This window comes from Pristiophorus japonicus, chromosome 6 (assembly GCF_044704955.1).
Source record: "Pristiophorus japonicus isolate sPriJap1 chromosome 6, sPriJap1.hap1, whole genome shotgun sequence".
Lineage (NCBI taxonomy): Eukaryota > Metazoa > Chordata > Chondrichthyes > Pristiophoridae > Pristiophorus > Pristiophorus japonicus.
In genome coordinates this window covers 81429908-81457856 of record NC_091982.1, presented here as the reverse complement: position 1 = coordinate 81457856, position 27949 = coordinate 81429908, and the positions used below count along the sequence as shown (strand labels likewise).

General features: G+C 44.7%; 1 protein-coding gene across 3 annotated transcripts; it reads right to left on the bottom strand.

The window, feature by feature from the left end:
• Positions 1-85: 85 nt before the first annotated feature.
• Positions 86-27949, bottom strand: trmt12 (tRNA methyltransferase 12 homolog). Of its 3 annotated transcripts, none has more exons than XM_070882997.1 (8): positions 27624-27949; positions 26033-26122; positions 24514-24682; positions 21906-22104; positions 19995-20145; positions 12829-12938; positions 11274-11431; positions 86-1090 (listed from the first exon to the last, which is right to left on the bottom strand). In XM_070882997.1, exons 2-8 carry the CDS (start codon positions 26086-26088, stop codon positions 506-508), a joined length of 1428 nt encoding a protein of 475 aa, XP_070739098.1. In that variant the 5' UTR covers positions 26089-26122; positions 27624-27949; the 3' UTR covers positions 86-505. The 3 variants fall into 3 exon arrangements, with proteins under 3 accessions (XP_070739098.1, XP_070739097.1, XP_070739099.1); XM_070882996.1 differs by having other exon boundaries at positions 27808-27949; XM_070882998.1 differs by having other exon boundaries at positions 908-1090; positions 11288-11431; positions 27808-27949.

Sequence of the window (27949 nt, the reverse complement as noted above, 5' to 3'; positions counted from 1 at the left end):
AGACACAAAGGATATTTGTTTATACTCGAAGATAGAGTAGGATATTATCCTAAAATATCTTTATGAAGAAAAGTGAAAACATGAACAGATTTCAAAGTATTTTTATTTGTTAACAAAATAAATTTGCGAGATACGATTTATTTAATGTTTTAGTTTTTCTTTTCTCTCCTACCTTAAATCCAGACTAACCTCCTTGGTTGGCAGTTAGGGATAAAGCAAACCTGTTCCTTGGTTAATGAAGGCAAATTGTAACAGCACCAGCAGGATGCTTCTTATGGGATGGTGGGTAGGTAACATGCTCCCAGACCTCTGCCAATGCAATCACATCAGAGACATGAACCCAAGTTGTACTGCTCCACGAGGCAGTGAGATTTACAATTTTGACAAGGAGGTTGAAAGCTGTTTAAAACACCTTTATAACCTGGATACATATACGAGTTCAGGTATTTTTGGATTCTCAACCTTCATGAATTATTATGTGTGAAAAATCAATACTTTCAGCATATTAATTGTCATCACATGGCTTACATTCCAAGTCCAGTACAATATGGTCAATATGTGGTGCATAAGACTTCACATGCTCAATATGCAAGATATTTGTCCACCATGGCCTTTTGTGGAGAGTTTCTAATACATTCCTAATCCTTAATGCCACTGACTCTGCCCAAACTTGACATTCCAGATGAGTAAATATCCTCTTTTTAAAGCACGTTCCAGAGTTTGTTCCAACTTGTGACCTGTTGATTGGTCCCTTCCACCTCGAGTTAAGTATGCTTTCTTCAGTAGCACCCCTTTTAAATGCACGTGTGAATGCTGGAGTTGTAGTCTCAGAGCTGCTCCCAGCTCTCTCAGTCAATGAAGCTGGGAGCATTGCTGTTAAACTCTGCTGCTGTTCTTTATAAGGACCTGCATCAACATTCTTCCTGTTAAAAAGTGCATCTCTGGTCTCAGGGTACAGGCTGATATTATGGTGAATGTGCAAAATCCCTCCTCTATCCTCTTTCAACAGTTGGCATGCTACAGGCCACCCCTCTTCCGAACTTGGAATGAGTCCCAAATTCACTCGGTCTGCCAGGTTGTTTAGCGGGAGCTGCAAAACACAAAAGGGTTCGATTATAGATTGATAATTACAGGATATTTCAAACACCTCATTATATGCAAATTAGAATCAAAAAGATCATCATCTAGGTGCTTTTAGCTGCCTGATAGCAACAGGTTTGGGAGCCAAAGGTAGAGATCTGAGAACAGGTTGCTTATCTATTTTTATGGCTCCAAAAGACCACAAAGTGGGGAGGGAAAACCATGCTGGAAAAAATAAGAGGCATATGTGCAACCTCTGGTTAAATGGCTGGGATCAATTTTGGGACCATAAAAATAAAACTAACTCTTAGATATGACTGCCGAACATTACACTGATGTAGTACTGTATTCCTGCTTAAACTATGGCTCCAATATTAATCTGAAGGTGGCTTCTGAGCAGGGACTGCAATTGCTTGTGTGTAATCCGGAAGCCAACTCAGCGAGTCGGAATCTGTGATCGCAACTCAATTGAAGCAATTCATTTTGACTTCCGGGTTTCACGCCCCCAAGCTGCGCAACAGACGTCATGCGCACTCGTGTGATGCAATCTCAGCTGTATTTAAAGTGATAACGCACAAATCGAAATTGGAGGTGTTCATGAAGGGTGGTGCACATAGAGCAAGAGCAGCATCCAGATTCAACGATGCATTACTAGAATTACTCCTGGGATGCAGTCAGGAGTAGGAGGGACATACTTTACCCAGCAGCTTTCACTAAGGAGGAGTGATTGGAGGTAACGGAGGTGGTGAGCAGCAGGAGCGTTGTGCCCCGGTCTTAGACGCCATGTAGGAAGCGGTTTAATGGCCTAACCAGATCAGGAAAAGTAAGTACATTTGCTGATTCAACTACATCCTATGGTTTAAGTCCCTGCCCCTTTTCACTCTGTCTTGCTATATGTTCTCCATCACATCACTCCTCAACCTTCAGCAGCATCCAGCATTTACTTTCTGTGCACTTCATCACCTCCCCATTTATCCATCCATCACTGCCACTCATCCCAATCCTTATGCAATATGATGCATCTGTCTCATAGTCACCCATACCGAATACACTGCATTCAAGTGAATACCTGACCTTCACTCACAGGTTCAGAAGAATGAAAGGGGACCTCATAGAAACGTTTAAAATTCTGACGGGGTTAGACAGGTTAGATGCAGGAAGAATGTTCCCAATGTTGGGGAAGTCCAGAACCAGGGGACACAATCTAAGGATAAGGGGTAAGCCATTTAGGACCGAGATGAGGAGGAACTTCTTCACCCAGAGAGTGGTGAACCTGTAGAATTCTCTATCACAGAAAGTTGTTGAGGCCAATTCACTAAATATATTCAAAAAGGAGTTAGATGAAGTCCTTACTACTAGGGGGATCAAGGGGTATGGCGAGAAAGCAGGAATGGGGTACTGAAGTTGCATGTTCAGCCATGAACTCATTGAATGGCGGTGCAGGCTAGAAGGGCCGAATGGCCTACTCCTGCACCTATTTTCTATGTTAGGTCTGTTTTTTCACCCCTTGTAGGAGGAGAGAGCAAAATGCAAGGAAGAGGACTGGAGGTGGGCTGCCACAAATAGTCCAGCTGCAAAGGAGGCGGCCCTGCATCCCTTTCAGTCAGTGATGGACAGAGAAGGACCTCACAGATAATTAGCTGATGACAGAATTACAAATATGCCTGACACATATGTTGACTTCATTTCATCAATGACTGAACTATGAGAAGACTGAGTATGATGATTGTCAAGATTGTGACTTTGCCATAACTAAGTCATATCCCTTTCTTTTGTCTTCCAGAGCTTTCATGCATACTTATTTCCACAATATTAGGGTTCATGGGATTGGGGGTAATACAGTGGCATGCATTGAGGATCGGTAAATGGACCGAAACAGAGAGTAGGAATAAACGGATCATTTAGAAATATCGAAACTTAGAAAATAGATGCGGGAGTAGGCCATTCGGCCCTTCGAGCCTGCACCACCATTCAATATGATCATGGCTGATCATTCACCTCAGTACCCCTTTCCTGCTTTCTCTCCATACCCTTTGATCCCTTTAGCCGTAAGGGCCATATCTAACTCCCTCTTGAATATATCCAATGAACTGGCATCAACAACTCTCTGCGGTAGGGAATTCCACAGGTTAACAATTCTCTGAGTGAAGAAGTTTCTCTTCATCTCAGTCCTAAATGGCTTACCCCTTATCCTTAGACTATGTTCCCTGGTTCTGGACTTCCCCAACATCGGGAACATTCTTCCTGCATCTAACCTGTCCAGTCCCGTCAGAATTTTATATGTTTCTGGGCGATACCCTCTCATCCTTCTAAACTCCAGTGAATACAGGCTCAGTCGATCCAGTCTCTCCTCATATGTCAGTCCTGCCATCCCGGGAATCAGTCTGGTGAACCTTCGCTGCACTCCCTCAATAGCAAGAACATCCTTCCTCAGATTAGGTGACCAAAACTAAACACAATATTCCAGGTGAGGCCTCACTAAGGCCCTGTATAACTGCAGTAAGACCTCCCTGCTCCTATACTCAAATCCCCTAGCCATGAAGGCCAACATACCATTTGCCTTCTTCACCGCCTGCTGTACCTGCATGCCAACTTTCAAGGACTGATGTACAATGACACCCAGGTCTCGTTGCACCTCCCCTTTTCCTAATCTGCCGCCATTCAGATAATATTCTGCCTTTGTGTTTTTGCCCCCAAAGTGGATAACCTCACATTTATCCACATTATACTATATCTGCCACGCGTTTGCCCACTCACCTAACCTGTCTAAGTCACCCTGCAGTCTTTTAGCGTCCTCCCCACAGCTCACACCGCCACCCAGCTTAGTGTCATCTGCAAACGGAGATATTACACTCAATTCCCTCATCCAAATCATTAATGTATATTGTAAAGAGCTGGGGTTCCAGCACTGAGCCCTGCGACACCCCACTCGTCACTGCCTGCCATTCTGAAAAGGACCCGTTTATCCCGACTCTCTGCTTCCTGTCTGCCATCCAATTCTCTATCCACGTCAGTACATTACCCCCCAATACCATGTGCTTTAATTTTGCACACCAGTCTCTTGTGTGGGACCTTGTCAAAAGCCTTTTGAAAGTCCAAATACACCATATCCACTGGTTCTCCCTTGTCCACTCTGCTAGTTACATCCTCAAAAAATTCTAGAAGATTTGTCAAGCAGGATTTCCCTTTCATAAATCCATGCTGACTTGGACCGATCCTGTCACTGCTTTCCAAATGTGCTGCTATTTCATCTTTAATAATTAATTCCAACATTTTCCCCACTACTGATGTCAGGCTAACCGGTCTATAATTAGCCGTTTTCTCTCTACCTCCTTTCTTAAAAAGTGGTGTTACATTAGCTACCCTCCAGTCCATAGGAACCGATCCAGAGTCGATAAGACTGTTGGAAAATGATCACCAATGCATCCACTAGTTCTACGTCTACTTCCTTAAGTACTCTGCGATGCAGACTATCAGGCCCTGGGGATTTATCGGCCTTCAATCCCATCAATTTCCCTAACACAATTTCCCGCCTAATAAGGATTTCCTTCAGTTCCTCCTTCTCACTAGGCCCTCGGTCCCCTAGTATTTCCGAAAGGTTATTTGTGTCTTCCTTCGTGAAGACAGAACCAAAGTATTTGTTTAACTGGTCCGCCATTTCTTTGTTCCCAGTTATAAATTCACTTGAATCTGACAGCAAGGGACCTACGTTTGTCTTCACTAATCTTTTTCTCTTCACATATTTATAGAAGCTTTTGCAGTCAGTTTTTATATTCCCAGCAAGCTTTCTCTCATACTCTATTCAGGATGGCAGGGTGTATCTAGTGGAGTGCAGCAAGAATCCGTATTGGGCCTCAACTATTTACAGTCTTTATCAATGACTTAGATGACGGGACCAATTGTAATATTTCCAAGTTTGCTGATGATACAAAGCTAAGTGGGAAAGTAAGCTGTGAGTAAGCTGCAAAGGGATGTAGACCGGTTAAGTGATTGTGCAAGATGGAGTATAATGTGGGGAAGCGTGAAATTATCCACTTTGGTCGGAAGAATAGACAAGCAGAATATCTTTTTAAAAGGTGAGAGATTAGTAAATGTTGGTATTCAGAGGGAATTGGGAGTCCTTGTACACAAATCACAGAAAGTTAATATGCAGGCACATCAAGTAATTAGGAAGGCAAATGATATGTTGGTGTTTATTGCAAGGGTGTTGGAGTATAAAAATAAGGAAGTCTTGCTGTAATTATATCATCATCATCATAGGCAGTCCCTCGGAGTCGAGGATGACTTGCTTCCAATCTAAACGTGAGTTCTCCGGTGACTGAGGAGTCCAATGCGGGAGCAACAGTCTCTGTCACAGGTGGGGCAGACAGTGATTGATGGAAAGGATGGTCGGGGAGCCTGGGTTGACGTATGCTCCTTTTGCTGTCTATACTTGGATTGTGCTTGTTCTCGGCGATGGTTCCAAGGTGCTCAGTGCCCTTCCGGATGCTCTTCCTCCACTTTGGGTGGTCGTGGGCCAGGGATTCCCAGGAATCGGTGGGGATGTTGCACTTTATCAAGGAGGCTTTGAGGGTGTCCTTGAAGCGTTTCCTCTGCCCATCTGGGACTCGCTTGCCGTGTCGACACCTGGAGTACTGTGTACAGTTTTGGGCTCTTTACCCAAGGAAGCATATACTTGGCTTAGAGGGAGTGCAACAAAGGTTCACTGGACAGATTCCCGGGATGAGAGGGCTGTCTCTCTCAGATTAAGTAGAATGGGCCTATATTCTCTGAAGTTTAGAAGAATGAAAGGTGGTCTCATTGAAATGTATAAAATTCTTAAAGGCTTTACAGAGTAGATGCTGAGTGGCTCTTTCCCCCTGCTGGTGAGTCCAGAACCAGGGTCATAATTTCAGGATAAGGGGTCGACCATTTAGGTTAGGAGAAATTTCTTCATTCAGAGGGTTGTGAATCTTTGGACTTCTCTACCCAGAGGGCTGTAGATGCTCAGTCATTGAGTATATTCAAGAATGAGATTGCTAGATTTTTGGGCTCTATGGGAATAACGGGATATGGGAATCAGGCAGGAAAGTGGAGTTGATGTGGAAATTCAGCCATAATCTTATTGAATGGCGGAGCAGGCTTGAGGGGCTGTATGGCCTACTTCTGCTCCTATTTCTTATGTTCTTATGTACAGGTACAGTGTCGAGAATCCGGAAGCCTTGGGACCAAGGCCGCTCCGGATTCTGTGTATTTCCGGACTTCAGAACGTCTTCATGACGTCCCGAATCCAGAAATGTCCAAGCCCAGGTTCGTGTATTTCTGGACTTCGGAACGTCTTTATGACGTCCCGAGTCCAGAAACAACTGGGCCAAGGTAGGTGGTGGCAGGGGGGGGTGGGTGGTGGATCGGCCCGAGGCGGGGGAGAGGTCAGCGGGGGGAGAGGTTGACGATGCCCCGAGGCGGGGGCGAGGTCGGCGGTGGCCCGCGGAGGGGGAGAGGTCGGCGGGGGGCGAGGTCGGCGGGGGCCCGAGGCGGGGGCGAGGTCGGCGGGGGGCGAGGTCGGCGGGGGGAGAGGTTGACGATGGCCCGAGGCGGGGGGGGCGAGGTCGGCGGTGGCCCGAGGCGGGGGCGAGGTCGGCGGTGGCCCGAGACGGGGGAGAGGTCGGCGGGGGGCGAGGTCGGCGGGGGGAGAGGTTGACGATGGCCCGAGGCGGGGGGGCGAGGTCGGCGGTGGCCCGAGATGGGGGAGAGGTCGGGGGGGGGGGGGGCGAGGTCGGCGGTGGCCCGAGGCGGTGGCGAGGTCGGCGGTGGCCCGAGGCGGTGGCCCGAGGCGGTGGCGAGGTCGGCGGTGGCCCGAGGCGGGGGCGAGGTCGGCGGTGGCCCGAGGCGGTGGCCCGAGGCGGGGGCGAGGTCGGCGGTGGCCCGAGGTCGGCGGTGGCCTGAGGCGGGGGCCCGAGGCGGGGGCGAGGTCGGCGGTGGCCCGAGGCGGGGGCGAGGTCGGCGGTGGCCCGAGGTCGGCGGTGGCCCGAGGCGGGGGCGAGGTCGGCGGTGGCCCGAGGCGGGGGCGAGGTCGGCGGTGGCCCGAGGCGGGGGCGAGGTCGGCGGTGGCCCGAGGCGGGGGCGAGGTCGGTGGTGGCCCGAGTCGGGGGCGAGGTCGGCGGTGGCCCGAGGCGGGGGCGAGGTCGGCGGTAGCGAGGTCGGCGGTGGCCCGAGGCGGGGGCGAGGTCGGCGGTGGCCCGAGGCGGGGGAGAGGTCGGCGGTGGCCCGAGGCGGGGGAGAGGTCGGCGGTGGCCCGAGGCGGGGGAGAGGTCGGCGGTGGCCCGAGGCGGGGGAGAGGTCGGCGGTGGCCCGAGGCGGGGGAGAGGTCGGCGGTGGCCCGAGGCGGGGGCGAGGTCGGCGGTGGCCCGAGGCGGTGGCGAGGTCGGCGGGGGGCAAGGCGGGGGAGAGGTCGGCGGGGGGCAAGGCGGGGGAGAGGTCGGCGGTGGCCCGAGGCGGTGGCGAGGTCGGCGGTGGCCCGAGGCGGGGGAGAGGTCGGCGGGGGGCAAGGCGGGGGAGAGGTCGGCGGTGGCCCGAGGCGGGGGAGAGGTCGGCGGGGGGCAAGGCGGGGGAGAGGTCGGCGGTGGCCCGAGGCGGGGGAGAGGTCGGCGGTGGCCCGAGGCGGGGGAGAGGTCGGCGGTGGCCCGAGGCGGTGGCGAGGTCGGCGGTGGCCCGAGGCGGGGGAGAGGTCGGCGGGGGGCAAGGCGGGGGTCCGGATTCCAGAACATTTTCTGGATTCCGGTGACCCCGCCACGAATTGTCCCGGTGTCCGGATTCCGCAACAGTATGGATTCCGAAACTCCGGATTCTCAACACTGTACCTGTACAGCAAATGTCGCAGGACATGCCAGTGAGGACAATTCCTCAGAGGACTTCATTCTCATGAGGATGCATCGTCACAGGACACGCATGCACCTGCGTAAATACTTACACTTTGGTAGGTCCACTTAGACAGTTGGGTTTTCATTTGGTGATTCACACCTCACAACTGAGCATGAGCAGACACTGGTGGCAGGGACAGGTGTGTAGAGTCTGTCTCCAAGCTCTGCTCAGCTGCACACAGATGCTAAACCCCGAGGTGTTCATTGAGAAGGAGAATGCTAGAGATGCAACTGCAACTTAGCCAGGTACTGACAGACTTGCCACATACACTCTCCACAGTAGTGGAGAGGATGGAGGGGTCCAACTTGATCGCTCGTGGATTGGTGGCGCTGGGAAATTACGAGAAAGTCTGGCATGAGAAAATGACTGCCTCCATGGAGCTTCAAGCATGGTTCTCAAATGAGTATATGCAGGCCATAACCATGGCCATGCAGATAGTGGATGCCAACATGTCTGCCACCTTAAACAGGATGACAGATACCGTATCAGTGACCTTACAATACATCACTGGTCTCCACCAAGCTGGTCTGCAGCATAGTGGTAGAAGTGACATGGTGCTGGCTCAGGAGAGGGTTGATGGCAAATGTGGACATACAATTGGGAACTCCACTCAAAGTGCTCCCACATCTCACCCGTGCACCACCCTCAGCCAGTACCTAACATGCTGCCTCGTCTTCTGATGGCTGAGCCTGCCCATGCACAGGTGCAGGTGGAACAGTCTTTGGTGGGACCCTCGGGGGCTCCTAAAGCCAGAGGTCATGGGCCAAAATCATCTCAGCAGTCAGGGCAAGGATCTGAGCAGCCTGCCTCTGCCACTGCTGAAGCCACAATGGATGCACCACGTAGAAGCGGTAGGAAGCGCAAGTTCAAGAAATTGTAATTGACCAAGGATATGCACATGGGTGTCTGACAACATGTTATGTTGTTAAGTTTCCTTCTTTATAATGCCACATAAAATTGTTGAGCACCACTTCCATGTGTTTCCCATTATTGCATTAGGAGTGCCAACTCGCCCTTTCACTTGTTTCATGATGAATGTCAAAACATGACGGGACCCACTCGGCGGATGTGCAATGGATCCAACGAGTCTCTCATCCTGATCCTGTCAATTTGAAAGTCTCCAAAAGTTGAGAAAAAGCTGTATCGCACAAGAACTCTCTGCAAACGTTTGTCAGAGGGAACTGAGACACCAGCTGTAATCAGTAAGGTTTGATTCGATGGGGCACTCAAGTTTAAATACCCACCTGAACTGCGGCTCAATCTCACCTGCATTTCACTGATCAGTTTCCCAAGCATCGGGAAACCCATGTTAAATTTAAAGGCAAGTCAAATTCTATGTAAAAAGAGCTCATGAACGTCTTCAAGTGATGTTAATTCCACCAATAACTACTGGCCCATCTGTAATAATTAAAGCCTCAACTGCGGAGAGTAGATTACTCGCAGGCATCTAAACGCATGTCCATTAAACCCGAAAGTGGGTGCGTGTTGGAGCCCTATTGTGGCTGCAATCGAAAAATTATTAATTTTATACACCCACGAATGTTCCCTTTCAGCCAGCACTCCAGGGATCCCGTGCGCAGCTGGCTTTTCGATGTAAAAACTGGGTATGCCAATATTTTGAATGGCCTGTGCAGCCCCTTAAAGTGGGCGCCAAACAAGAGAGAACTTTGGTCCCCACCTGCCCCCAACCCACCCGTACTTGGGGGTTAAAATCCCTCATTTTATCCCTCATGGGCAGATAGTTATTGGTGGAATTAACGTCCTTTGAAGACGTTCATGAGCTACTTTCAATTGAAGACTTCCACAACACTTGCCCATCAATAACTCCCAGTTGAGGCACAGCACAGGCCAGATGCAGAGTAAAGCTTTCTCTAACTCAAAATTCTGTTTCAACTCCAGCTTCACAACAGTACCGACACTATTCTATGACAATTCCATTTCTCACACCACCAATCCTGTGGCCTTTGAGACTTACGAACAATTTGTACCAAATTATTGGCAACTTTGGAACTGAATGTAGGAATTTTACAGAAAACACAATGTCCTTTGTGCACTGTAGCGAGATTAAATTGCCACAGTAAAAGTTACGTTTTTGTCTATGAAATAGTGTAAAGATATTTAGCGTCCTGTAATTGTACTTTTTAGATTCTGCATAAGACATTTACAAAAAAATACACTTTTACAGAAACTGTATGTTGGGACATTAGGCATTCAACAGGATAATCAGAATTAAATGAGAGAATTATTCTTGGGGTTGGTGCAGTGGCCATTAAAGGAGAATGTAGCTGTCAGGGCTGGGGCAGTGACTGTTAATGGAGAATGTCACTGCAAGGGTCAGTGAAATTACTGTTAAAGGAGGTATTAACTCTAATCGGGACAGTTAAGGACAATCCTTGCATACATCCCTTCAATTTTGATCTTTTCCCCTCCCCAATTCCCACTCCCCATCCCCTACAATCAGATTTGTAACAATTCCTCCTGGGTTTTCAAAACTCAAAGTGACAGTTCACAATTGGTCTAAAATTTGGTCAAATACACCAACACCAACACCAAAGCTGGGAATGGGTGCACTTGGGGATCCCTGCAACTGAGCTTGACTTCAAGGTGTAGACAGGAACTTAAGAAAACATGAAGCAAGAAAAGAACATTGAGCCTATCAAGCCCACTCAGTCTTTCGACCGTGTATAAACTACCCTCCATCCCATCCCATTAAATCCCTGAGAGAAAATCTACATAAAAACTCCCGGAGCCCCAAAAGGCAAAACTTCTGAATATTTTATTACCATCTCATCCCCGTGGCCAGACAATATTTTGTCCCTCTGCCTACCACCCCGCTCTCCCCCCCACCCCCATCCCCACTCCTGTCCCATGGAGTATTTGATTAGCCTAGTATCTTCTAATCCCTATTCCCAACCAGTTATTTATCCAACTGAACTATTGCCTTAGCCTCAACTTCTTTTCTTGGGCACATGATCTATTCTTGTTGGGGATGGGTGTCAAAGAGTTCCTTCTGACCTCGTCTCACTTCTTAATTTTAAATGCACATTGTTCAGTTCTGTGCTTACAGTCTTAAGTCAAATAGCCTGTAAACATCATCACATATGCCTCAGAATAAGGCACCTGAAAACAGTGTACTATGTTTAAACTGAATGTTCAGTATAGATATCCATCAGCTATATCCTAGGGATAAGTAATTCCTCAAGATTTCTCCTCCTTTAGCCGACCAAATACAGATAACGGTGTAAGATTCGAACAGAAGGCCATCGATGAACAGTGGGCACATCAGACAGTACCTGTCGGTTATCACCTTTGTGGATCTTACAGCGGTCCGATACTTTGTTTAATTCCAGATTCTTCAATAGTGCAGCAATTGCATGTGGATTCCACTCGCAGGCATGGACAAATGCTGCACCCGCATGCATCAGAAATGGTAACGTAAAATAACCAATTCCTGCAGAGGCAGAATTAACCGAGGAACATTGTCAGCCACATTGGTAATAAATCAATGAGACCGAATTATCAGTATCACCGGATTATATGAAGCTATTTTAATGTAACTGGTATTTGTGATACCAATGCATACCATGTATGATATTCCCTTTCTGAGTATCATAACACAGTGTTAGTTTTCAATTGAATTCCTCACTAACCCTCTTATATCCAGAGTCCTACATACAACAAACACTAAGACTATACTTCAAAAGTACTTTGATGGCTGCAAAGTGCTCTGGGATGTCCTGAGGTTATGAAAGGCGCTAGATAAATGCAACTCTTTTTCTCTTCTGAAGTTGCATCATCAAAAGAGCTGGTTTGCACAGGCACTTCTGCCAGCAGTGTGACCTCAGATGGCAATACAAACACAAGTGAACTTGCCATTGGTGATGGCATATGCTCCATGTAGGCCAACAAAGATTTGCTTTGATTGCTGATTTGTATTGACCCAGCCATTGAATGCCCTGCTAAGGAGCCATAAACAGAGATTTTAAACAACCACACATGCATTTTTAAAGTTGAACAGACTACTATAGAAACTGCCCTGCAATATAAACAGGGTGATTTTAACAGTACCCACAGGGCAGTAACCAGCATTGCAGGACAACTTCCTGAAGGAGCTCTGCAATATAACTGCACTTTATCCAGTGCTATACCTGACCTGGGATTCAAAGTGGCTGTGCACAGGGAGCTTTACCTTACATTACTTGGTGCAGCATTTGACTTCGGAGTGTGTGTGTGTTAGTGACACTGGGTACAGAAAGGCATAAAATGTTCCATTCACCAGTAATGACCTTCCTCATCTTCATTATTCTAATGGTCTGCACATTACGTGAAGCTGCATGAATTTCTCATCTAATGGCAGTAAGGGCAAACTGGGGAGGGCAGGAAGTCCACAATAAACATAACAAAGTCAGAAATACATTATATAAAATAGACACATATGAATGAAAACGTTTTGTGTGATCAAGCCCATCATCTCCTGGGGTTCAGACTTAGCGCTTTTGTTTCAACAATGCCATGTGTCATCAGGGACATTGTCTGAGAAGATTCATTGATGGTGTGAGAGCTCAATTAACATAATGTGCAAAAAAGGGCAGATCTCTAAATTAAACTGTACCTATATTATTGATGTTAATTAAGGCCACTCGCACTGCAGAGCAAACTGGAATTTTGCCAAGTGAATGTCAACTGAATAAATGAATTGATAAATAGTTTTCCTTCAAATTACCAGTCCCTGTAATGTTGCAGAAATGGAAGGTCCCTTATACCTTTACAAACAGTAAGACATTATAGAACCATGCAGCACAGAAGGAAGCCATTCGGCCCATTGTGCCTGTTAACTCTCAGTGTTACCTGCATACAGGTCCACAACCACCTCCCCCGTGCAGTCAAAAGAGCTGACCCGAAGCTTCTCTGTTATATTTCCTGAGGAGAACATGCATTTGGTGACATCAAATGTGTACCTGTGAAAGAACATGAGGTATGCTACAGTATTAGGGTTCAGCTACACTATTTTTACATCGGATTACATAGGAAATACTGCACAGTAACAGGACATTTGGCCCAACCAGACCATGCAGGCATTTATGCTCCACTCAAGCCCCTCCCATCTTTCCTCATCTAAATCTATCAGCATAACCCTCTATTCCCTTCTCCCTCATATGCTTGTCTATCCTCCCATTAAATACATTTTTACTATTCGTTTCAACCACTCCCTGTGGTAGCGAGTTCTACATTCTCACCACTTTTTGGGTAAAAAAGCTTCTTCTGAATTCCCTACTGGATTTCCTGGTGACTCTCTTATATTGATGGTCTCTAGTTATGCTCTTCCCCACAAGTGGAAACATGATTATATTATTTTCAGAAGGAATATAAATTCAAAAGTTTACAGCATATCCCCAAAACATGCTGGCAGCTTTCACAAAGCATAGACAGTATCTGAGAGAGAGGACCCAGATCACAGGGCCTGGAAAATGCATAAAGTTATCGCAACACAGAAAAAAGATTCAACAGGCAATGACATAATTCCAACAGGCAGCCACATCATTAACAAGCAAAACCATTCATCAGAGCAAACTTCCTGGGATATAGATAACCTACTGTGCAAGGCTTACTTCCTACCACTTGATGTCTCTGTTTTATGTTCACTAACCCACATATGCAGTATACGTCACCAATGCATGGATGTATGACTATGTGTTTTTGTGTTGTAACTAAGAACTGCAATAAAACATGTTTTTTAATTTACAGCATGAATATTTCGCAATCTGACAATGAGTGGATCCCAGGATCCAAAAACCGACATCCCAAAACTATCCCCCAAATGCTATTGATCCCCTTTATTTAAATTAACTACAATTGTTGGGTGAAACATATTTAGATGAGACATTAAATCAAGGCTTCATCGGCATGCTCAGGTGAATATAAAAGATCCTGTTCCACTATTCAAAGAGAAGCGGGGAGTTTCCTATTGGCCTGGCCAACATTCCTCCCTCAACCACTACCACCAAAAACAGATCATCTGGTCATTCATTAACGTGCTTCTTTTGGGCCTTGCTGTGTGAAAATGGCTGTTCACATTTGCTTATATAAAAGAGTAACTGTTCTTCAAAAGTACTTCATTGGATGTGAAGCACCTTGGTTGGAAAATTCTGAGGATGTGAAAAGCACTTTTCCAATTAAATCATGTTAAATGTTGAAGAGATAACCCGATGCAAGGGTTAAGGACATCTCCTCTGGGCTGGAGAGGAACTTGGAATGGGAGGGGAAAGATCCGGTTGTCGTGGTCCATGTAGGTACCAATGACATCGGTAGGACAAAGAAAGAAGTTCTGCTGAGGGAGAATGAGCAGCTAGGGGCTAAATTAAAAAGCAGAACCACAAAGGTAATAATCTCTGGATTACTACCTGAGCCACGAGCAAATTTGCATAGGATAAATAAGATCAGTGAGATGAACGTGAGGCTCAAAGATTGGTGTGGGAGAAATGGGTTTCAATTCATGGGGCACTGGCACCAGTACTGGGATAAGAGGGAGCTGTTCCATCAGGACAGGCTCCACTTGAACCATGCTGGGACCAGTGAGCTGGCGAATCAAGTAACTAGGGCGACAGATAGGGTTTTAAACTAAATAGTGGTGGGGGGGGGGGGGGAGGAAAGAGATCCGGTGAGCAGACATGTTAAAAGTCAAAGAGAAAAGAGAAGGCAAAAGTGCAGGGCAGCGATAGGGGTAATGATAACCAGAGTGTGGCAGGAGGGGACAGAACGTATACACATAAGAGTGCATCAGAAAGTGGGGTCAGAGTAGGGAAAAATGACAAAAAGACAAAATTAAAAGCTCTTCATCTGAATGAATTCGTAACAAGATAGATGAGTTGACGACACAAATAGAATAAATGGGTAAGACCTGATAGCCATTACAGAGATGTGGTTGCAAGGTGGCCAAGGCTGGGAACTGAATATTCAGAGGTATTTGCCATTTCAGAAGGATAGGCAGAAAGGAAAATGAGGTGGAGTAGCTCTGCTAATAAAGGATGAGATCAGTGCAGTAGTGAGAAATGATATTGGCTCAGAAGATCAAGATGTAGAATCAGTCTGGGTAGACATAGGAAATAATAAGGGAAAGAAATCACTGGTGGGAGTGGTCTACAGACCCCCAAACAGTAGCCACACTGTAGAACAGAGTAGAAATCAAGAAATAATGGAGGCTTGTAAGAAAGGTACAGCAATAATCATGGGTGATTTTAATCTTCATATTGATTGGATAAATCAAATTGGCAAAGGTGGCCTTGAGGAAGAGTTCATAGAATGTATGCGGGATGGTTTCTTGGAACAATACGTTTTGGAACCAACCAGGGAGCAGACTATTTTAGATCTGGTAATGTGTAATGAGACTGGATTAATTAATGATCTCGTAGTAAAGGATCCTCTTGGAAGATTAATCATAGCATGGTAGAATTTCAAATTCAGTTTGAGGATGAGAAAGCTAGGTCTCAAACTAGTGACCTGAACTTAAATAAAGGTAATTACAAAGGTATAAAGGCAGAGTTGGTTAAATTGGACTGGGAAAATAAATTAAGGGGTAAGACTGTAGAAAAGCAGTGACAAACATTTAAGGAGATATTTCATAACTCTCAGCAAAGATATATTCCAGTGAGAAACAATGACTCTAAGAGAAGGATGAACCATCGCTGGCTAACTAAGGAAGTAAAGGATGGTATCAAATTGAAAACAAAGACATACAATGTTGCGAAGAAGAGTGGAAGGCCAGAGGATTGGGGAATGCTTGAAGCCAGCAAAGGACGACTAAAAAATGATAAAGACAGAGAAGAATGCATATGAGAGTAAACTAGCAAGGAATATAAAAACAGACACTAAGAGCTTTTACGGGTGTATAAAAAGGAAGCGAGTAGTTAAAGTAAACATGGGTCCCTTAGAGGATGAGAGTGGGGAATTAATGATGGGAAATAGAAATGGCAGAGACTTTGAACAAACATTTTGTTTCAGTCTTCACAGTAGAAGACACGAAAAGCATCCCAAAAATTGATAATCAAGGGGCTATTGGAGGGAGGAACTTAAAACAATCACTAGCATTAGACAAAAAGTACTAGGACTAAAGGTGGAGAAGATCCCGGGACCTGGTGGCCTGCATCCTAAGGTCTTAAAAGAAGTGGCTGCAGAGATAGTGGATGCATTGGTTGTAATCTACCAAAATTCCCTGGATTCGCGAGAGGTCCCAGCGGATTGGAAAACCACAAATGTAAGAAAAGAAGACAGAAATCAGGAAACTGTAGAGGAGTTAGCCTAACTTCTGTCATTGGGAAAATGCTGGAGTCCATTATTAAGTAAGTAGTAGCATTTAGAAAATCATAATGCAGATAAGCAGAGTCAGCAAAATTTAATGAAAGGGAAATCATGTTTGACAAATGTGCTGTTGTTTTTTGAGGATGTAACGAGCAGGGTGGATAAAGGGAAGCCAGTAGATGTTGTGTATTTGGATTTCCAGAAGGCATTCAACAAGGTGCCACATAAAAGGTTACTGCACAAGATAAGAGCTCACGGGGTTGAGGGTAATATATTAGCATGGATAGAGGATTGGCTAACTAACAGAAAGACGGGATAAATGGGTAATTTTCAGGTTGCCAAACTGTATTAGTGGGGTGCCACAGGGATCAGGGGATCAGTGCTGCGGCCTCAACTATTTACAATCTATATGGTAATGCAGCCAAATTTGCTGATGATACAAAGATGGGTGGGAAAGCAAGTTGTGAGGAGGACGCAAAAAATCTGCAAAGGGATATAGATAGGCTAACTGATTGGGCAAAAATTTGGCAGATGGAGTATAATGTGAGAAAATGTGAGGTTATCCATTTTGATAGGAAAAATAAAAAAGCAAATTATTATTTAAATGGGGAGAGATTACAAAATGCTGCGGTAGAGGGATCTGGGGATCCTTGTACATAAAACACAAAAAGTGAGCATGCAGGTACAGCAAGTAATCAGGCAAGCAAATGGAATGTTGGCCTTCATGGCAAGGGAGTATAAAAGTAGGGAAGTCCTGGTACAACTGTACAGGGCGTTGGTGAGTCCACACCTAGAGTACTGCATACGGTCTTGGTCTCCTTATTTAAAGAGGGATATACTTGCATTGGAGGCAGTTCAGAGGGGGGTCATGAGGTTGATTCCTGAGATGAAGCGGTTGTCATATGAAGAAAGGTTGAGCAAGTTGGGCCTATACTCATTGGAGTTTAGAAGACTGAGAGGTGATCTTATTGATCTGAGGGGGCTTGACAGGGTAGATGCAGAGAGGATGTTTCCCCTCGTGGGGGAATCTAGAACTAGGGGGCATAGTTTCAGAATAAGGGGTCGCCCATTTAAAATGGAAATGAGGAAGAATTTCTTCTCTCAGAGGGTCGTGAATCTTTGGAATTCTCTACCCCAGAGAGCTGTGGAGGCTGGGTCATTGAATATATTTAAGCTGGAGACAGATAGATTTCTGAACGATAAGGGAGTCAAGGGTTATAGGGAGAGGGCAGGAAAGTGGAGTTGAGGCCAAGATCAGATCAGCCATGATCTTATTGAATGGCGGAGCAGGGTCAAGGGGCCAGATGGCCTACACCTGCTCATATTTCTTATGTTCTTATGTAACATTAGAGGCATGGTTATATTGCAGCTGATGATATAATTCCTAGAGTGGTCTATTCAAAACTTGATACTTGCTGATAACTCAGTGAATCTATGCACTTAGTAGTTGAGCCATAAAGACCTTCTAAGTTTGGTCTCCAGTTTGTGCTGCATTAGCTCATCTCAGCTTGAGAGCAGTAGGGGTGCTACCATTGTTCTCAGTTAATGGGCATCAAGTGAAGACAGGATTGGGCTTACTGTGGTGTCCCCATGGCTGATGGGGACATCACAACAGAGACTGAATCTGTAGAAAAGAAATGACATTTAGGGAGGGAGCTCCATAAGGTGATGCCTAGTTCGATGAAAGCTCTGCTGTCAAGTGAGAAATGATGAGAAGGTAGCTGCACTGGAATCCAGAACTGAAGAACTATACGATAGTGGGCTGAGGTTGGAGGAAGTTGCAGAGGTAGGGTGGAGAGGAAGACATGGAAGAATTTGTGAACATTGCCAGGCAATGGTTATGGGCTCAACTGTTTCAGAGTTAGGTATTAGGTTTACAACCAGGGATTTCCTGGTTTGAATCTCCTCACTGCCCATCTACCCATCTGCTGCAAGGGTACCAGCATTGCTAGGAAGTCAACAAGACTCTTGTGCAAACAGACTGCCCTTGCCTGCAAGCACTACACACTCCTGCCCTAAGTGCTCTTGTATTACTGGCCTTTGATTAAGCATTGGCTGCAGAAAGTTGCTTTGGAGTACGTTGTTGTAAAATGGTGTGGCACTTCACTGAGAGACTTAAAAGGAGTGGAAAATATGATCCATTAACAGAACGTTTAGGATATTAAGACTTTCCAGTATTTACATCTTCGCTCATCACTTCTGGTATAAATCTTTCTTCAGCATGCAATCTCAGATTCAGGGTCATATTTCTCCGTAATCACTCTGACTCGCTGCTAGAGGACAGATTTTTCATGATTATTAAAGTCATTGGGCTAGAAATGTTGCCGATTTTGCGACTGGGATTTTGCCGATATTTCACAATATTTGGCAAAAAAATTGGCCGGCGGGAACTTTGGGCACCTTATTGCGGTGGCGCTTTCCACGTACCGCTGGACCTGAAATAGCGTTTTCGCCCGAAATTTAGCTCTTTCCGCACCCGTATTCTGCGCCCAGAATACCGACAGGGAAAAACCTGCTTTGCAGCCCTGCCAGCAGCGGTAAGTATGAAGACTTGCAAAAAAGCTAAGTTAAAGTTTTTATTTCTTAAGTCTTTTTCAGCGAGTTAGTAGGTAAGGGTTTTGTTAACGTTTAGTGAATTTATTTTCTCCGATTTTGTTTGGGGTTTCCCCCCTCCCCCCCCAATGCCTCTCTTACAGCGCTATCGTCCTCGGACTAAAGTTGCCGAAATTCGCGGTTTGCACCACAAATCCTCGTGTAACGCCGATTTTTACCGCTGCACAAATTAAAGGCTGAATGTCCGGCCTATTAACAGCAGCGAAACGAAAACGGTAATTTTGGCGAAAAAAATACTGTGAAAACCAAGTTTCTAGCTCAATATCTATTTGCTTATTTGAGATAAACTCTTTTCATTTCCACCCCATTTTTTTTCACTCAGTCTTTCAGGGTCCAACTGCACAAGGGGGATTGGGGTGGATTGGGCAACAACTTGCTTCCCCATATCTGGCAATGTTGAAATTGGCTACTAGGAGAGAGGGCTGGAGATGACCCTCGTTCCCTCCCTTCTAGGAAGGAAGTACTTGGCCGTTGGTTGGGGTCTCTTCATAATCACAACTCAGTCGATGAAATTGAACCTTCACCGCATCATTACATGGCATCATACACTGATGCTGCATCACACTGCCAACTCAAAACAATTGGTCCATTTATTTCTCCACCACATTATATTCATATATAATGAACACATTTTTCAAATTGTGCTTCTTATATTACTTTTTTCTATTTTGTGTCCTTCTATGTTTCACTGCACACACTGTACCAAGATGACCAATGTTACTCTCAACTGGCTGCTAGAAGTTAACACAGCGGAGGCCGAGGGTGACTCACTGTCTGATTATTCTGTCTTTTCCTGTGTTGGAATTGCTTGACCTCCATTCATTGTCTCTCCTAAAGATACAGTTGAGATATAGGACTCAGAGGAATCACACATTAAATCTGTGCCCTGCCTCTCTGCAATGCAAGAAGCCATGCTGTGCCACAATCTCTGATGTCTGTTTAATTTAATGGAAGAAATTTATTACACATACATAAAGATCATCACTGAAAAGAGTCAGTCAGCCAGTCAGTCATCTACACCCATTAGCAATGTTGCCTGTGCATGCAATGAAATTTGAAGTTCTTTGGGAGTTGGGTTGTAATTTAAATGTTTATTTTGCTCTCACCTGATGCCATTGTCAATGTGGTGAACCCAGGCATCATCTCCCAGCAGTAAAGTCACCCTTGGAGTCCGAAAGCCATCGGCAGATACTCTGCCTGTTTTTGCAATACGTTTTACTCCGAGTGCATCAGCAACTGCCTGCCACACTTCTGGCTCTGCAACAAAGGAACAAAGATAAAAACAGGACATTTTTAAGTTCATTTAGTTCTATATCAAGGACGAATAAAAGTAACAGCTGGTGATTTTCATGTTACTTAACTCGCTTCTGTTCAGCCCCCCTCTCATGAATCACTCAACACCTAAGGGAACAGACAGGCTACGTGGTGACTTTGCCTGATTTTCTCTCCCTCTCTGCTCTAAGACTTCTCACTAAACCACAGCCAAAGATCCAGAACTTAGCATTAGAAAAAGCAAAGATTCTACAGCAATCTTTAACCCATGAGTTCAGCATTGGATTCCATCACAAAATAAATCTCAATCTTCTTGAGTTGTAATATATTTTAACTGAGCAATTGGAGCTTTTTTACAGTGATGTTTTTGTCTTTGTTGTTCAAAGAAAGATATGCTTTTATCAAAACATATTATTTTCTCTTCTCACCATTTCTTGGGTCTCCCTTGTTGTGTACCTTCCAAGCCTCTACCTGGGCTGCCCCAAGAATAGTCAAGAGCAGTTTGAGCATGATTCTGGCTCTGGTCTTCATTCCATCCCTGCAGCGAAACACCTGGAGGTGTATTTTCTAGCCTTCAATAATTTTAGTGAAAATAAATAGTTGTGAGTATAAAGCAGGAATATCTGCCTTTTACCCATGTCTAATTTTTCACTCAAGTTAGGAAAGATGAAAAATATACTCTCTGCTCACCATGTGATATCCTCCGTGGCAACATCATTGTCATCATCATAGACTTCCACTTTAAAAAAGTGAGTTCTCAAGTGGCTGAACAGTCCAATAAGGGAATTACCGTCTCTGTCACAGGTGGACAGACAGTGGTTGAAGGAAAGGGTGGGTGGGTAGTCTGGTTTTCCGCACGCTCCTTCTGCTGCCTGCGTTTGGTTTCTGCATGCTCTCGGCGACGAGACTCGGTGTTCAGCGCCCTCCCAGATGCTCTTCCTCCACTTAGGGCGGTCTTGGGCCAGGTGTCGGTGGGGATGTTGCACTTTATCAAGGAGGCGTTGAGGGTGTCCTTGAAACGATTCCTCTGCCTACCTGGGGCATACTTGCCATGTAGGAGTTCCGAGTAGAGCGCTTGCTTTGGGAGTTTTGTGTCGAGCATGCGGACAATGTGGCCTGCCCAACGGAGCTGGTCGAGTGTGGTCAGTGCTTCAATGCTGGGGATGTTGGCCTGATCGAGAACCGTGGCAACACATCTGAAGTGGCGACTTGGTATGTGTTCCAATTCTACACACCACCCTTAATGTGACTGCATGATTTTTGTATACAGCTGGTTGTATAATGTAATCATTATTGGAACACATTTTAATGGTGCATGAAACTACATACACTAACTGTTTTGCAGTTCTAAAACATGAGAAAAAGCTCAGAGAAGGCAGGTAAGTATGTTTGAGCAGAATTACACAATTGTGAGTATGTTTTAATTTTTTATAAATTTGCTCATCTCGTTTGGACACTGGTCTAATCATTCATTCTGATCTCAGCTATATAGCTATATGGAAGTCAGATATGTTCCCTCAGGAAAGAAAAACATATTAGCAGATTCCTGAGCTGCATTCCAGTGGCTGGTTCAGAAAGGCATTGGCGGACACTGTCTGCTGACCTTAGCTGGTGAATGGATTGAGGAGGGAAAATATAGTGACTTAGCAAAAAGATAGTTCAGAGGAAAAGCACAGTAAGATCCTTGTGGTTACCAGCAGAATTTATGCTGCACTGCTCTCTGCAGTTCGTGATTTAAGTCTTACCCAGAGTTTTCCAGATTTTTGCTTGGAATGCATTTTCATTCAGAACAATCATGTCTCCATGCCTCTTCCACACTTGAGGGAGGTCATGACTCAGTTGGTCATTCCACAGCACTCCACTGCGCTTCACCAATGCATAGAGCTCCTCCTGCAGTCGTTGGTGGCAGGATTTTACTAAAGACTTCTTGGATAATATTGGGTTCTGAAAGATATATTTGTAAAATAGTAGGAAGTAGTTTTGAGAGAAAAGCAGATGCATATGACAATGGATTATAGGAGATAAACCTAGGATAGAATGGGAGACGGAGGAAGTTATTACTGGAAGAGGTCAGTTATTAATTGCACTGTAACTGTCTGCTGCCCAGTTCGTGTGAAACTGGCTAGACACAGTTATCACCATGGTTCTGGCCACCCTTCCGTGCCTTCATTCATATAGCTTTCCTATTTAACTAATAGTCCACGCTGCACTTTAAATAAACAGCACTCACCACCATGCCAGATATGTTTTCTCCCCTCTGCTACGGAAGGCGTTGACTCTTACCTGGATACATCAAAATGTTTTGTGTGTGAGCCCGGATAGTGAATGCCAGCTAGCTATTCAACTACTGAGGGGATCACGAGCAGCCGAGTATCATATTCTCACTGACATTCATATACAGAATCATTTCCTAGCAGGACGTTGTGGATAACAAGCAGGAGATGGAACCATTCCTCGCCCATCAGCGTTGAGAATAATTGAAGGGCTTCAGTTGCTGCTCAGCTGAGATCAGATAACATAGCACAGATCAAGTGGTCTGGTCTGTGTGAGTTAGTGACACATTACATTTACTCAGTAAGTCACTGAAGGAGCTGAGAGTAAGCAGTGACAAGGAGAGTAGACAAAAACCATAGCAAATTCAGTGGTGTATCCCACCACAGTCTACACTAGCAGGAGCTGCAGATTTTGATCTTTCACCATAACTGAAGAAAGATGAGTTTTTCTTTTTTCTGAACAGATCAAATTAATGCTGTTAAATATATGAAGCTAATAGTGATCATCATCATAGGCAGTCCCTCGAAATCGAGGAAGACTTGCTTCCATTCCAAAAGTGAGTTCTCAGGTGACTGAACAGTCCAATACGGGAAATACAGTCTTTGTCGCAGGTGAGACAGACAGTCGTTGGAGGAAAGGGTGGGTGGGGAGTCTGGTTTGCTGCACGCTCCTTCCACTGTCTGTGCTTGTTTTCTGCATGCTATCAGCGACGAGACTCGAGGTGCCTCCACAAGATCCTGCAAATCCCCTGGGAGGACAAACGCACCAACGTCAGTGTTCTCGATCAGGCCAACATCCCCAGCATCGAACCACTGATCACACTCGACCAGCTCCGTTGGGCGGGCCACGTTGTCCGCATGCCAGACATAAGACTCCCAGAGCAAGCGCTCTACTTGGAACTCCTACATGACAAGCGAGCCCCAGGTGGGCAGAGAAAATGTTTCAAGGACACCCTCAAAGCCTCCTTGATAAAGTGCAACATCCCCACCGACACCTGGGAATCCATGGTCAAAGACCGCCCTAAGTGGAGGAAGAGCATCCGGGAGGGCGCTGAGCACCTCGAGTCTCGTCGCCAAGAGCATGCAGAAAACAACAGTGATGAACAGGAACTAAATCACTCACTTTTCCCCAATTTGGCTTGTAACTGTAATTTTGTAGTCTACACCATGTATTTCATTTATGGTACACCATTAATAAATTTATCTTGCTTGAATTACATAAGAACATAAGCAATAGGAGCAGGAGTACGCCATTTAGCCCCTCGAGCCTGCTCTGCCATTTAGTAAGATCATGGCTGATCTGATCCTGGCCTCAACGCCACTTCTCCGTTCCCCATTTCCACCTTAAATACATTCAATGACCCAGTTGCCACAGCTCTCTGGAGTAGAGAATTCCAAAGATTCACGACCCTCTGAGAGAAGAAATTACTTCTCATTTCCATTTTAAATAGGCGACCCTTTAATCTGAAACAATGCCCCCTAGTTCTAGATTCCCCACGAGAGGAAATATCCTCTCTGCATCTACCCTGGTGAGCCCACTCAGAATCGTATACGTTTCAATAAGATCACCTCATTTGACCTCAGTCTTCTAAACACCAATGAATATAGGCCCAACCTGCTCAACCCTTCTTCATATGACAACCCCTTCATCTCAGGAATCAACCTCATGAACCTTCTCTGAACTGCCTCCAATGCAAGTATATCTCTCCATAGATAAAGGAGACCAAAACTGTATGCAATACTCCAGGTGTGGTCTTACTAATGCCCCATACAGTTGTAGCAGGACTTCCCTACTTTTATACTCCATCCCCCTTGCAATAAAGGCCAACATACCATTTGCATTCCTAATTACTTGCTGTGCCTGCATGCTAACCTTTTGTGTTTCATGTACAAGGATCCCCAGATCCCTCTGTACCACAACATTTTATAATCGCTCCCCATTTAAATAATAATTTGCTTCTTAAAGCAACTACCAGATGACACACTGGTACGCAATCACTTTCCAAGCCTCCGATATTTCAGTGTGTTAAAGTTCAGATGCTCGCGCTGTTGTGAGCACCATTGGGGAGAGAAATCCTACCTTCATTTCTGTGAAAGTGCAGGTACTTCCAGGAGCCACAGTGTCACACAGGTTGAGAAGGTGGAGCTGACAGAGTTTATTGCAATGCACAGGTAATGCCACTGAGCCATCGGGCTGCTTCTGGAGGCGGTAGACTGTGTCCAGAATGCCATTCTTCTCCAAATATTGCCTGTAAGAGGAAATAAAATTAAAGGAGGTTAACACCTTTCGATGTCAGGGGTGAAGGAAGATTGCAGATGTTATAGGCTCCTTTAAATTGAATTGCTAGGCTAACAGCATTCTGTAATGTTTAATGGGTCTCTTTAAAAAAAAAATCTGATGCTCAATTCAAATCATATACAATTTGTATTGTTTTCACCAAATTGTCTCATTGAGCCCACCCCTTTTGTCAAGTTGTTCAGAAAAATTCCAAAATACAACAGCCATTGAAAAATTGCAAAAGATGGTGACAAAAATTACAGGGATTTCCTTCATTTCTTGCAGTGACATGGTCGGCTATTGTGGATCTATTTTGAACTCTGTTGTCATAAATCTGTTTGTTAAATTATTTTATTAAACATTGTGTTATTTATTAATCCTTCCTCCGTTGCTAGATCGCACTGTCGTTCATCTTTCCCCTGCACCTCAGTTCATGACACTCTTCCCCAATCCCCCTATTCAGTTCTTCCTACAATCTTCCCCAATTTATTCCTTTCAAGAGCTCAGGAACTCCCAATCCCAAGAGATCAGAAACATTCCCTGAAGCTGTAGCATCGACAGACAGGAGCCAGCAGGAGGATATTAGGTTGATTTACAGGGATTCTGCAATAAGAAATTGGACATAACTTTCTAGATGCTATGCTTAAGACAACAACAGAAACCATCTATTTGATAGCAAGGGAAGCAACATATTTAACAATGAAATTTGAAGTATATATTTTTACTATAGATATATATTTTACATAGATTCACATTAAAGGAGATGGTCAGTCAGTCCTGTATAGGGTATCTACCTTGAGATATACATTTATTTCTTTTTTCCAACTATTTTTTTTAAAATTCCAATTTATGGGGTTTCTCTGCAGATCCCGCCATTTGGCATCCATTTCCTTAGCCAAATGCTGATGTGGATGAATTAGAGTGCCATACGCCTATGTGTGATGGGGAACAAGAGGTGGAGAGGTAATATCTTCTTGAAGCATCTTTGCTTTGTATTAGTAGAGCTAATGTTTGTCCCAGTCTCAACACTTTGTTCCTGTTACTCTAGGAGTTAAGCATGGCAGCAGTCGGAGGGACTCATCCCCTGGTTTGGAAGAGCAATTCTTTTAATGACACTTAACAAATGGAAGTTTCAGAGAAACAGTAACTATAGAAAAGATTGGAAAAGTAAACAGTAGTTCAAGAAGGGCCCACACAAATATTGTTGGATGTACAATATTATGTATTATTGTTGAGAAATTCAAAATATTTGTATCAGCTATGAATTAAAAAGATTTAAGTAAAGTAATTCTCACACCTACAAAACTGTTTGATGCCTCACCTGTATTGTTGTGCAAACTGAGCTGGAGTCACAATTGCAATAGCTTCAGTCTGCATTCTCAATCGTCCATAACTACAAGTCTCTTGCTATCTGAAAAAAGCACATTCAAATATAAGCTAATTAGTTATCTGTAATGCAGCAAATGGCAATAACTACTGTTGGGAGAGACAAATAGAGAGGTGCTGACTGAGTATCCCTCAATTTCTTGAACAGTTCGACACCCTCAAACTATTTCCAGTGTGCTGCTCTTTATAGTGAATTGCAGTATAAAATGCCCCAAGCACACACAAAAAGGACTTGTTCCCAGTTATTGTTATGGCTGGAAAATGGTCTACACAGACACACAAAGTCAAATACTATGTGAAATGCCTATGCAAATACTGTACATAATTTATAGATGCAGGAAAAAACAACGGTTTGCCAGCATATATCTCTTAAATAGGGATTTGAACATCAGGGCTTCTTAGTTCTATCAATGACTGAAGTAATGCAGTTTTCTCCCCAGAAGAAGAAGAAATTTGGCACCATGTAGGGAAGGGGTGAGTAGTTCTAGGAGTAATCTGGAAAATGCTGACACCTGTGGAATAAACTCACTGTGCACGGTGTATGTTTCCTCATCATCAGAGCTGCCAACATGAAGGAAATATTGGGAGTGGGCTTTATGATTAAAAAGAGCGACACAGATCAGAAATATATTTAAAAACATAGAGCACTGTTTTTTTTAAAATGTGCGACTCTTCCAAACCAAAATGACAGGTTTGCAGATCATTATAAATAAGCAGTGCGTTTATTTTGTCTAAAGATTTTTTTCAAGAAGATAAGCTAATTTCTCAGATATGAGTGTCCCAATTCTGCATCTTAGGCCTTGTAAGTGTGCATAAAATAAAACGTTCTTTTTTTAGCTCTTCGAATGGCTCAGTGGGTAGTTGCACCATATAGTGTAGTGCTGAGACACCCAGATCAGAAAGTTCTGACGAAGGGTCATCGACCTGAAACGTTAACTCAGTTTCTCTCTCCACAGATGCTGCCTGAGTATTACCAGCATTTTCTGTTTATATTTCAGAAAGAGACAAAGTTCTTAAGTGAACAGGCTCAGGTGTGGGAGGGGAAAATAAAATCAGCCAGTATGCCTGTTCCTAATTACAAACAAGGCAGTTCTCCCAATGTCCTGTTCAACAATTTATCTCCCAACCCACACTGAAACAGATTATCTGGTCATTGCTGCTTGCAGGATCTCGCTGTGATCTATCTTCAAAAGTAATTAATTGGCTGTTAAGTGCTTTGGGACATCCTGGGGCAAGAAAGGTGCTATATAAATTCAAATTCTTCCTTTGTTGATGATTTAAAAATACATATCTGTGGATGTCAGGCGAGGGTGGTGACAATTAAATGTCTAGGAGTAGCATTAAAAAAACTGCTATAATCCCAGCATGGTACTATCTTCAGGAGAGCCGTCAAACTAATCTTACACAAAACATAAATACAAAAGCAAAATACTGCGGATGCTGGCATCTGAACTAAAAACAGAAAATGCTGAATACTGGATTTCCAGCATTTTCTGTTTTTATTCCGCAAAACATAGTCTGCTTACCTATGACAATCTAGGTGAGCAAATATACAATAGGGGCAGTGAGATATAAAGTTTATTCCTTGGGTGTCTAACATTCCATTACAGGCCTGTGCAATCTGTTGTCCATTCTCTCCCCTCATTCCCAGGCCCTCTTTGCTCGGAGAAGGATTCCTCTCCCCCAGCGCAATACTGGAAAAGCTCCAACCTGCTCAGCACCGTGTATCTTCGCACCTGGGCCACATTCCCGCCACTTTTGTTTGCCTTGAAGCGATTTTTTTTAAAACATAAAACTATAACCGATCCGAGATGTGACCTAGTGCCGGCCGGAACCCTGAGCTCGGGCACAG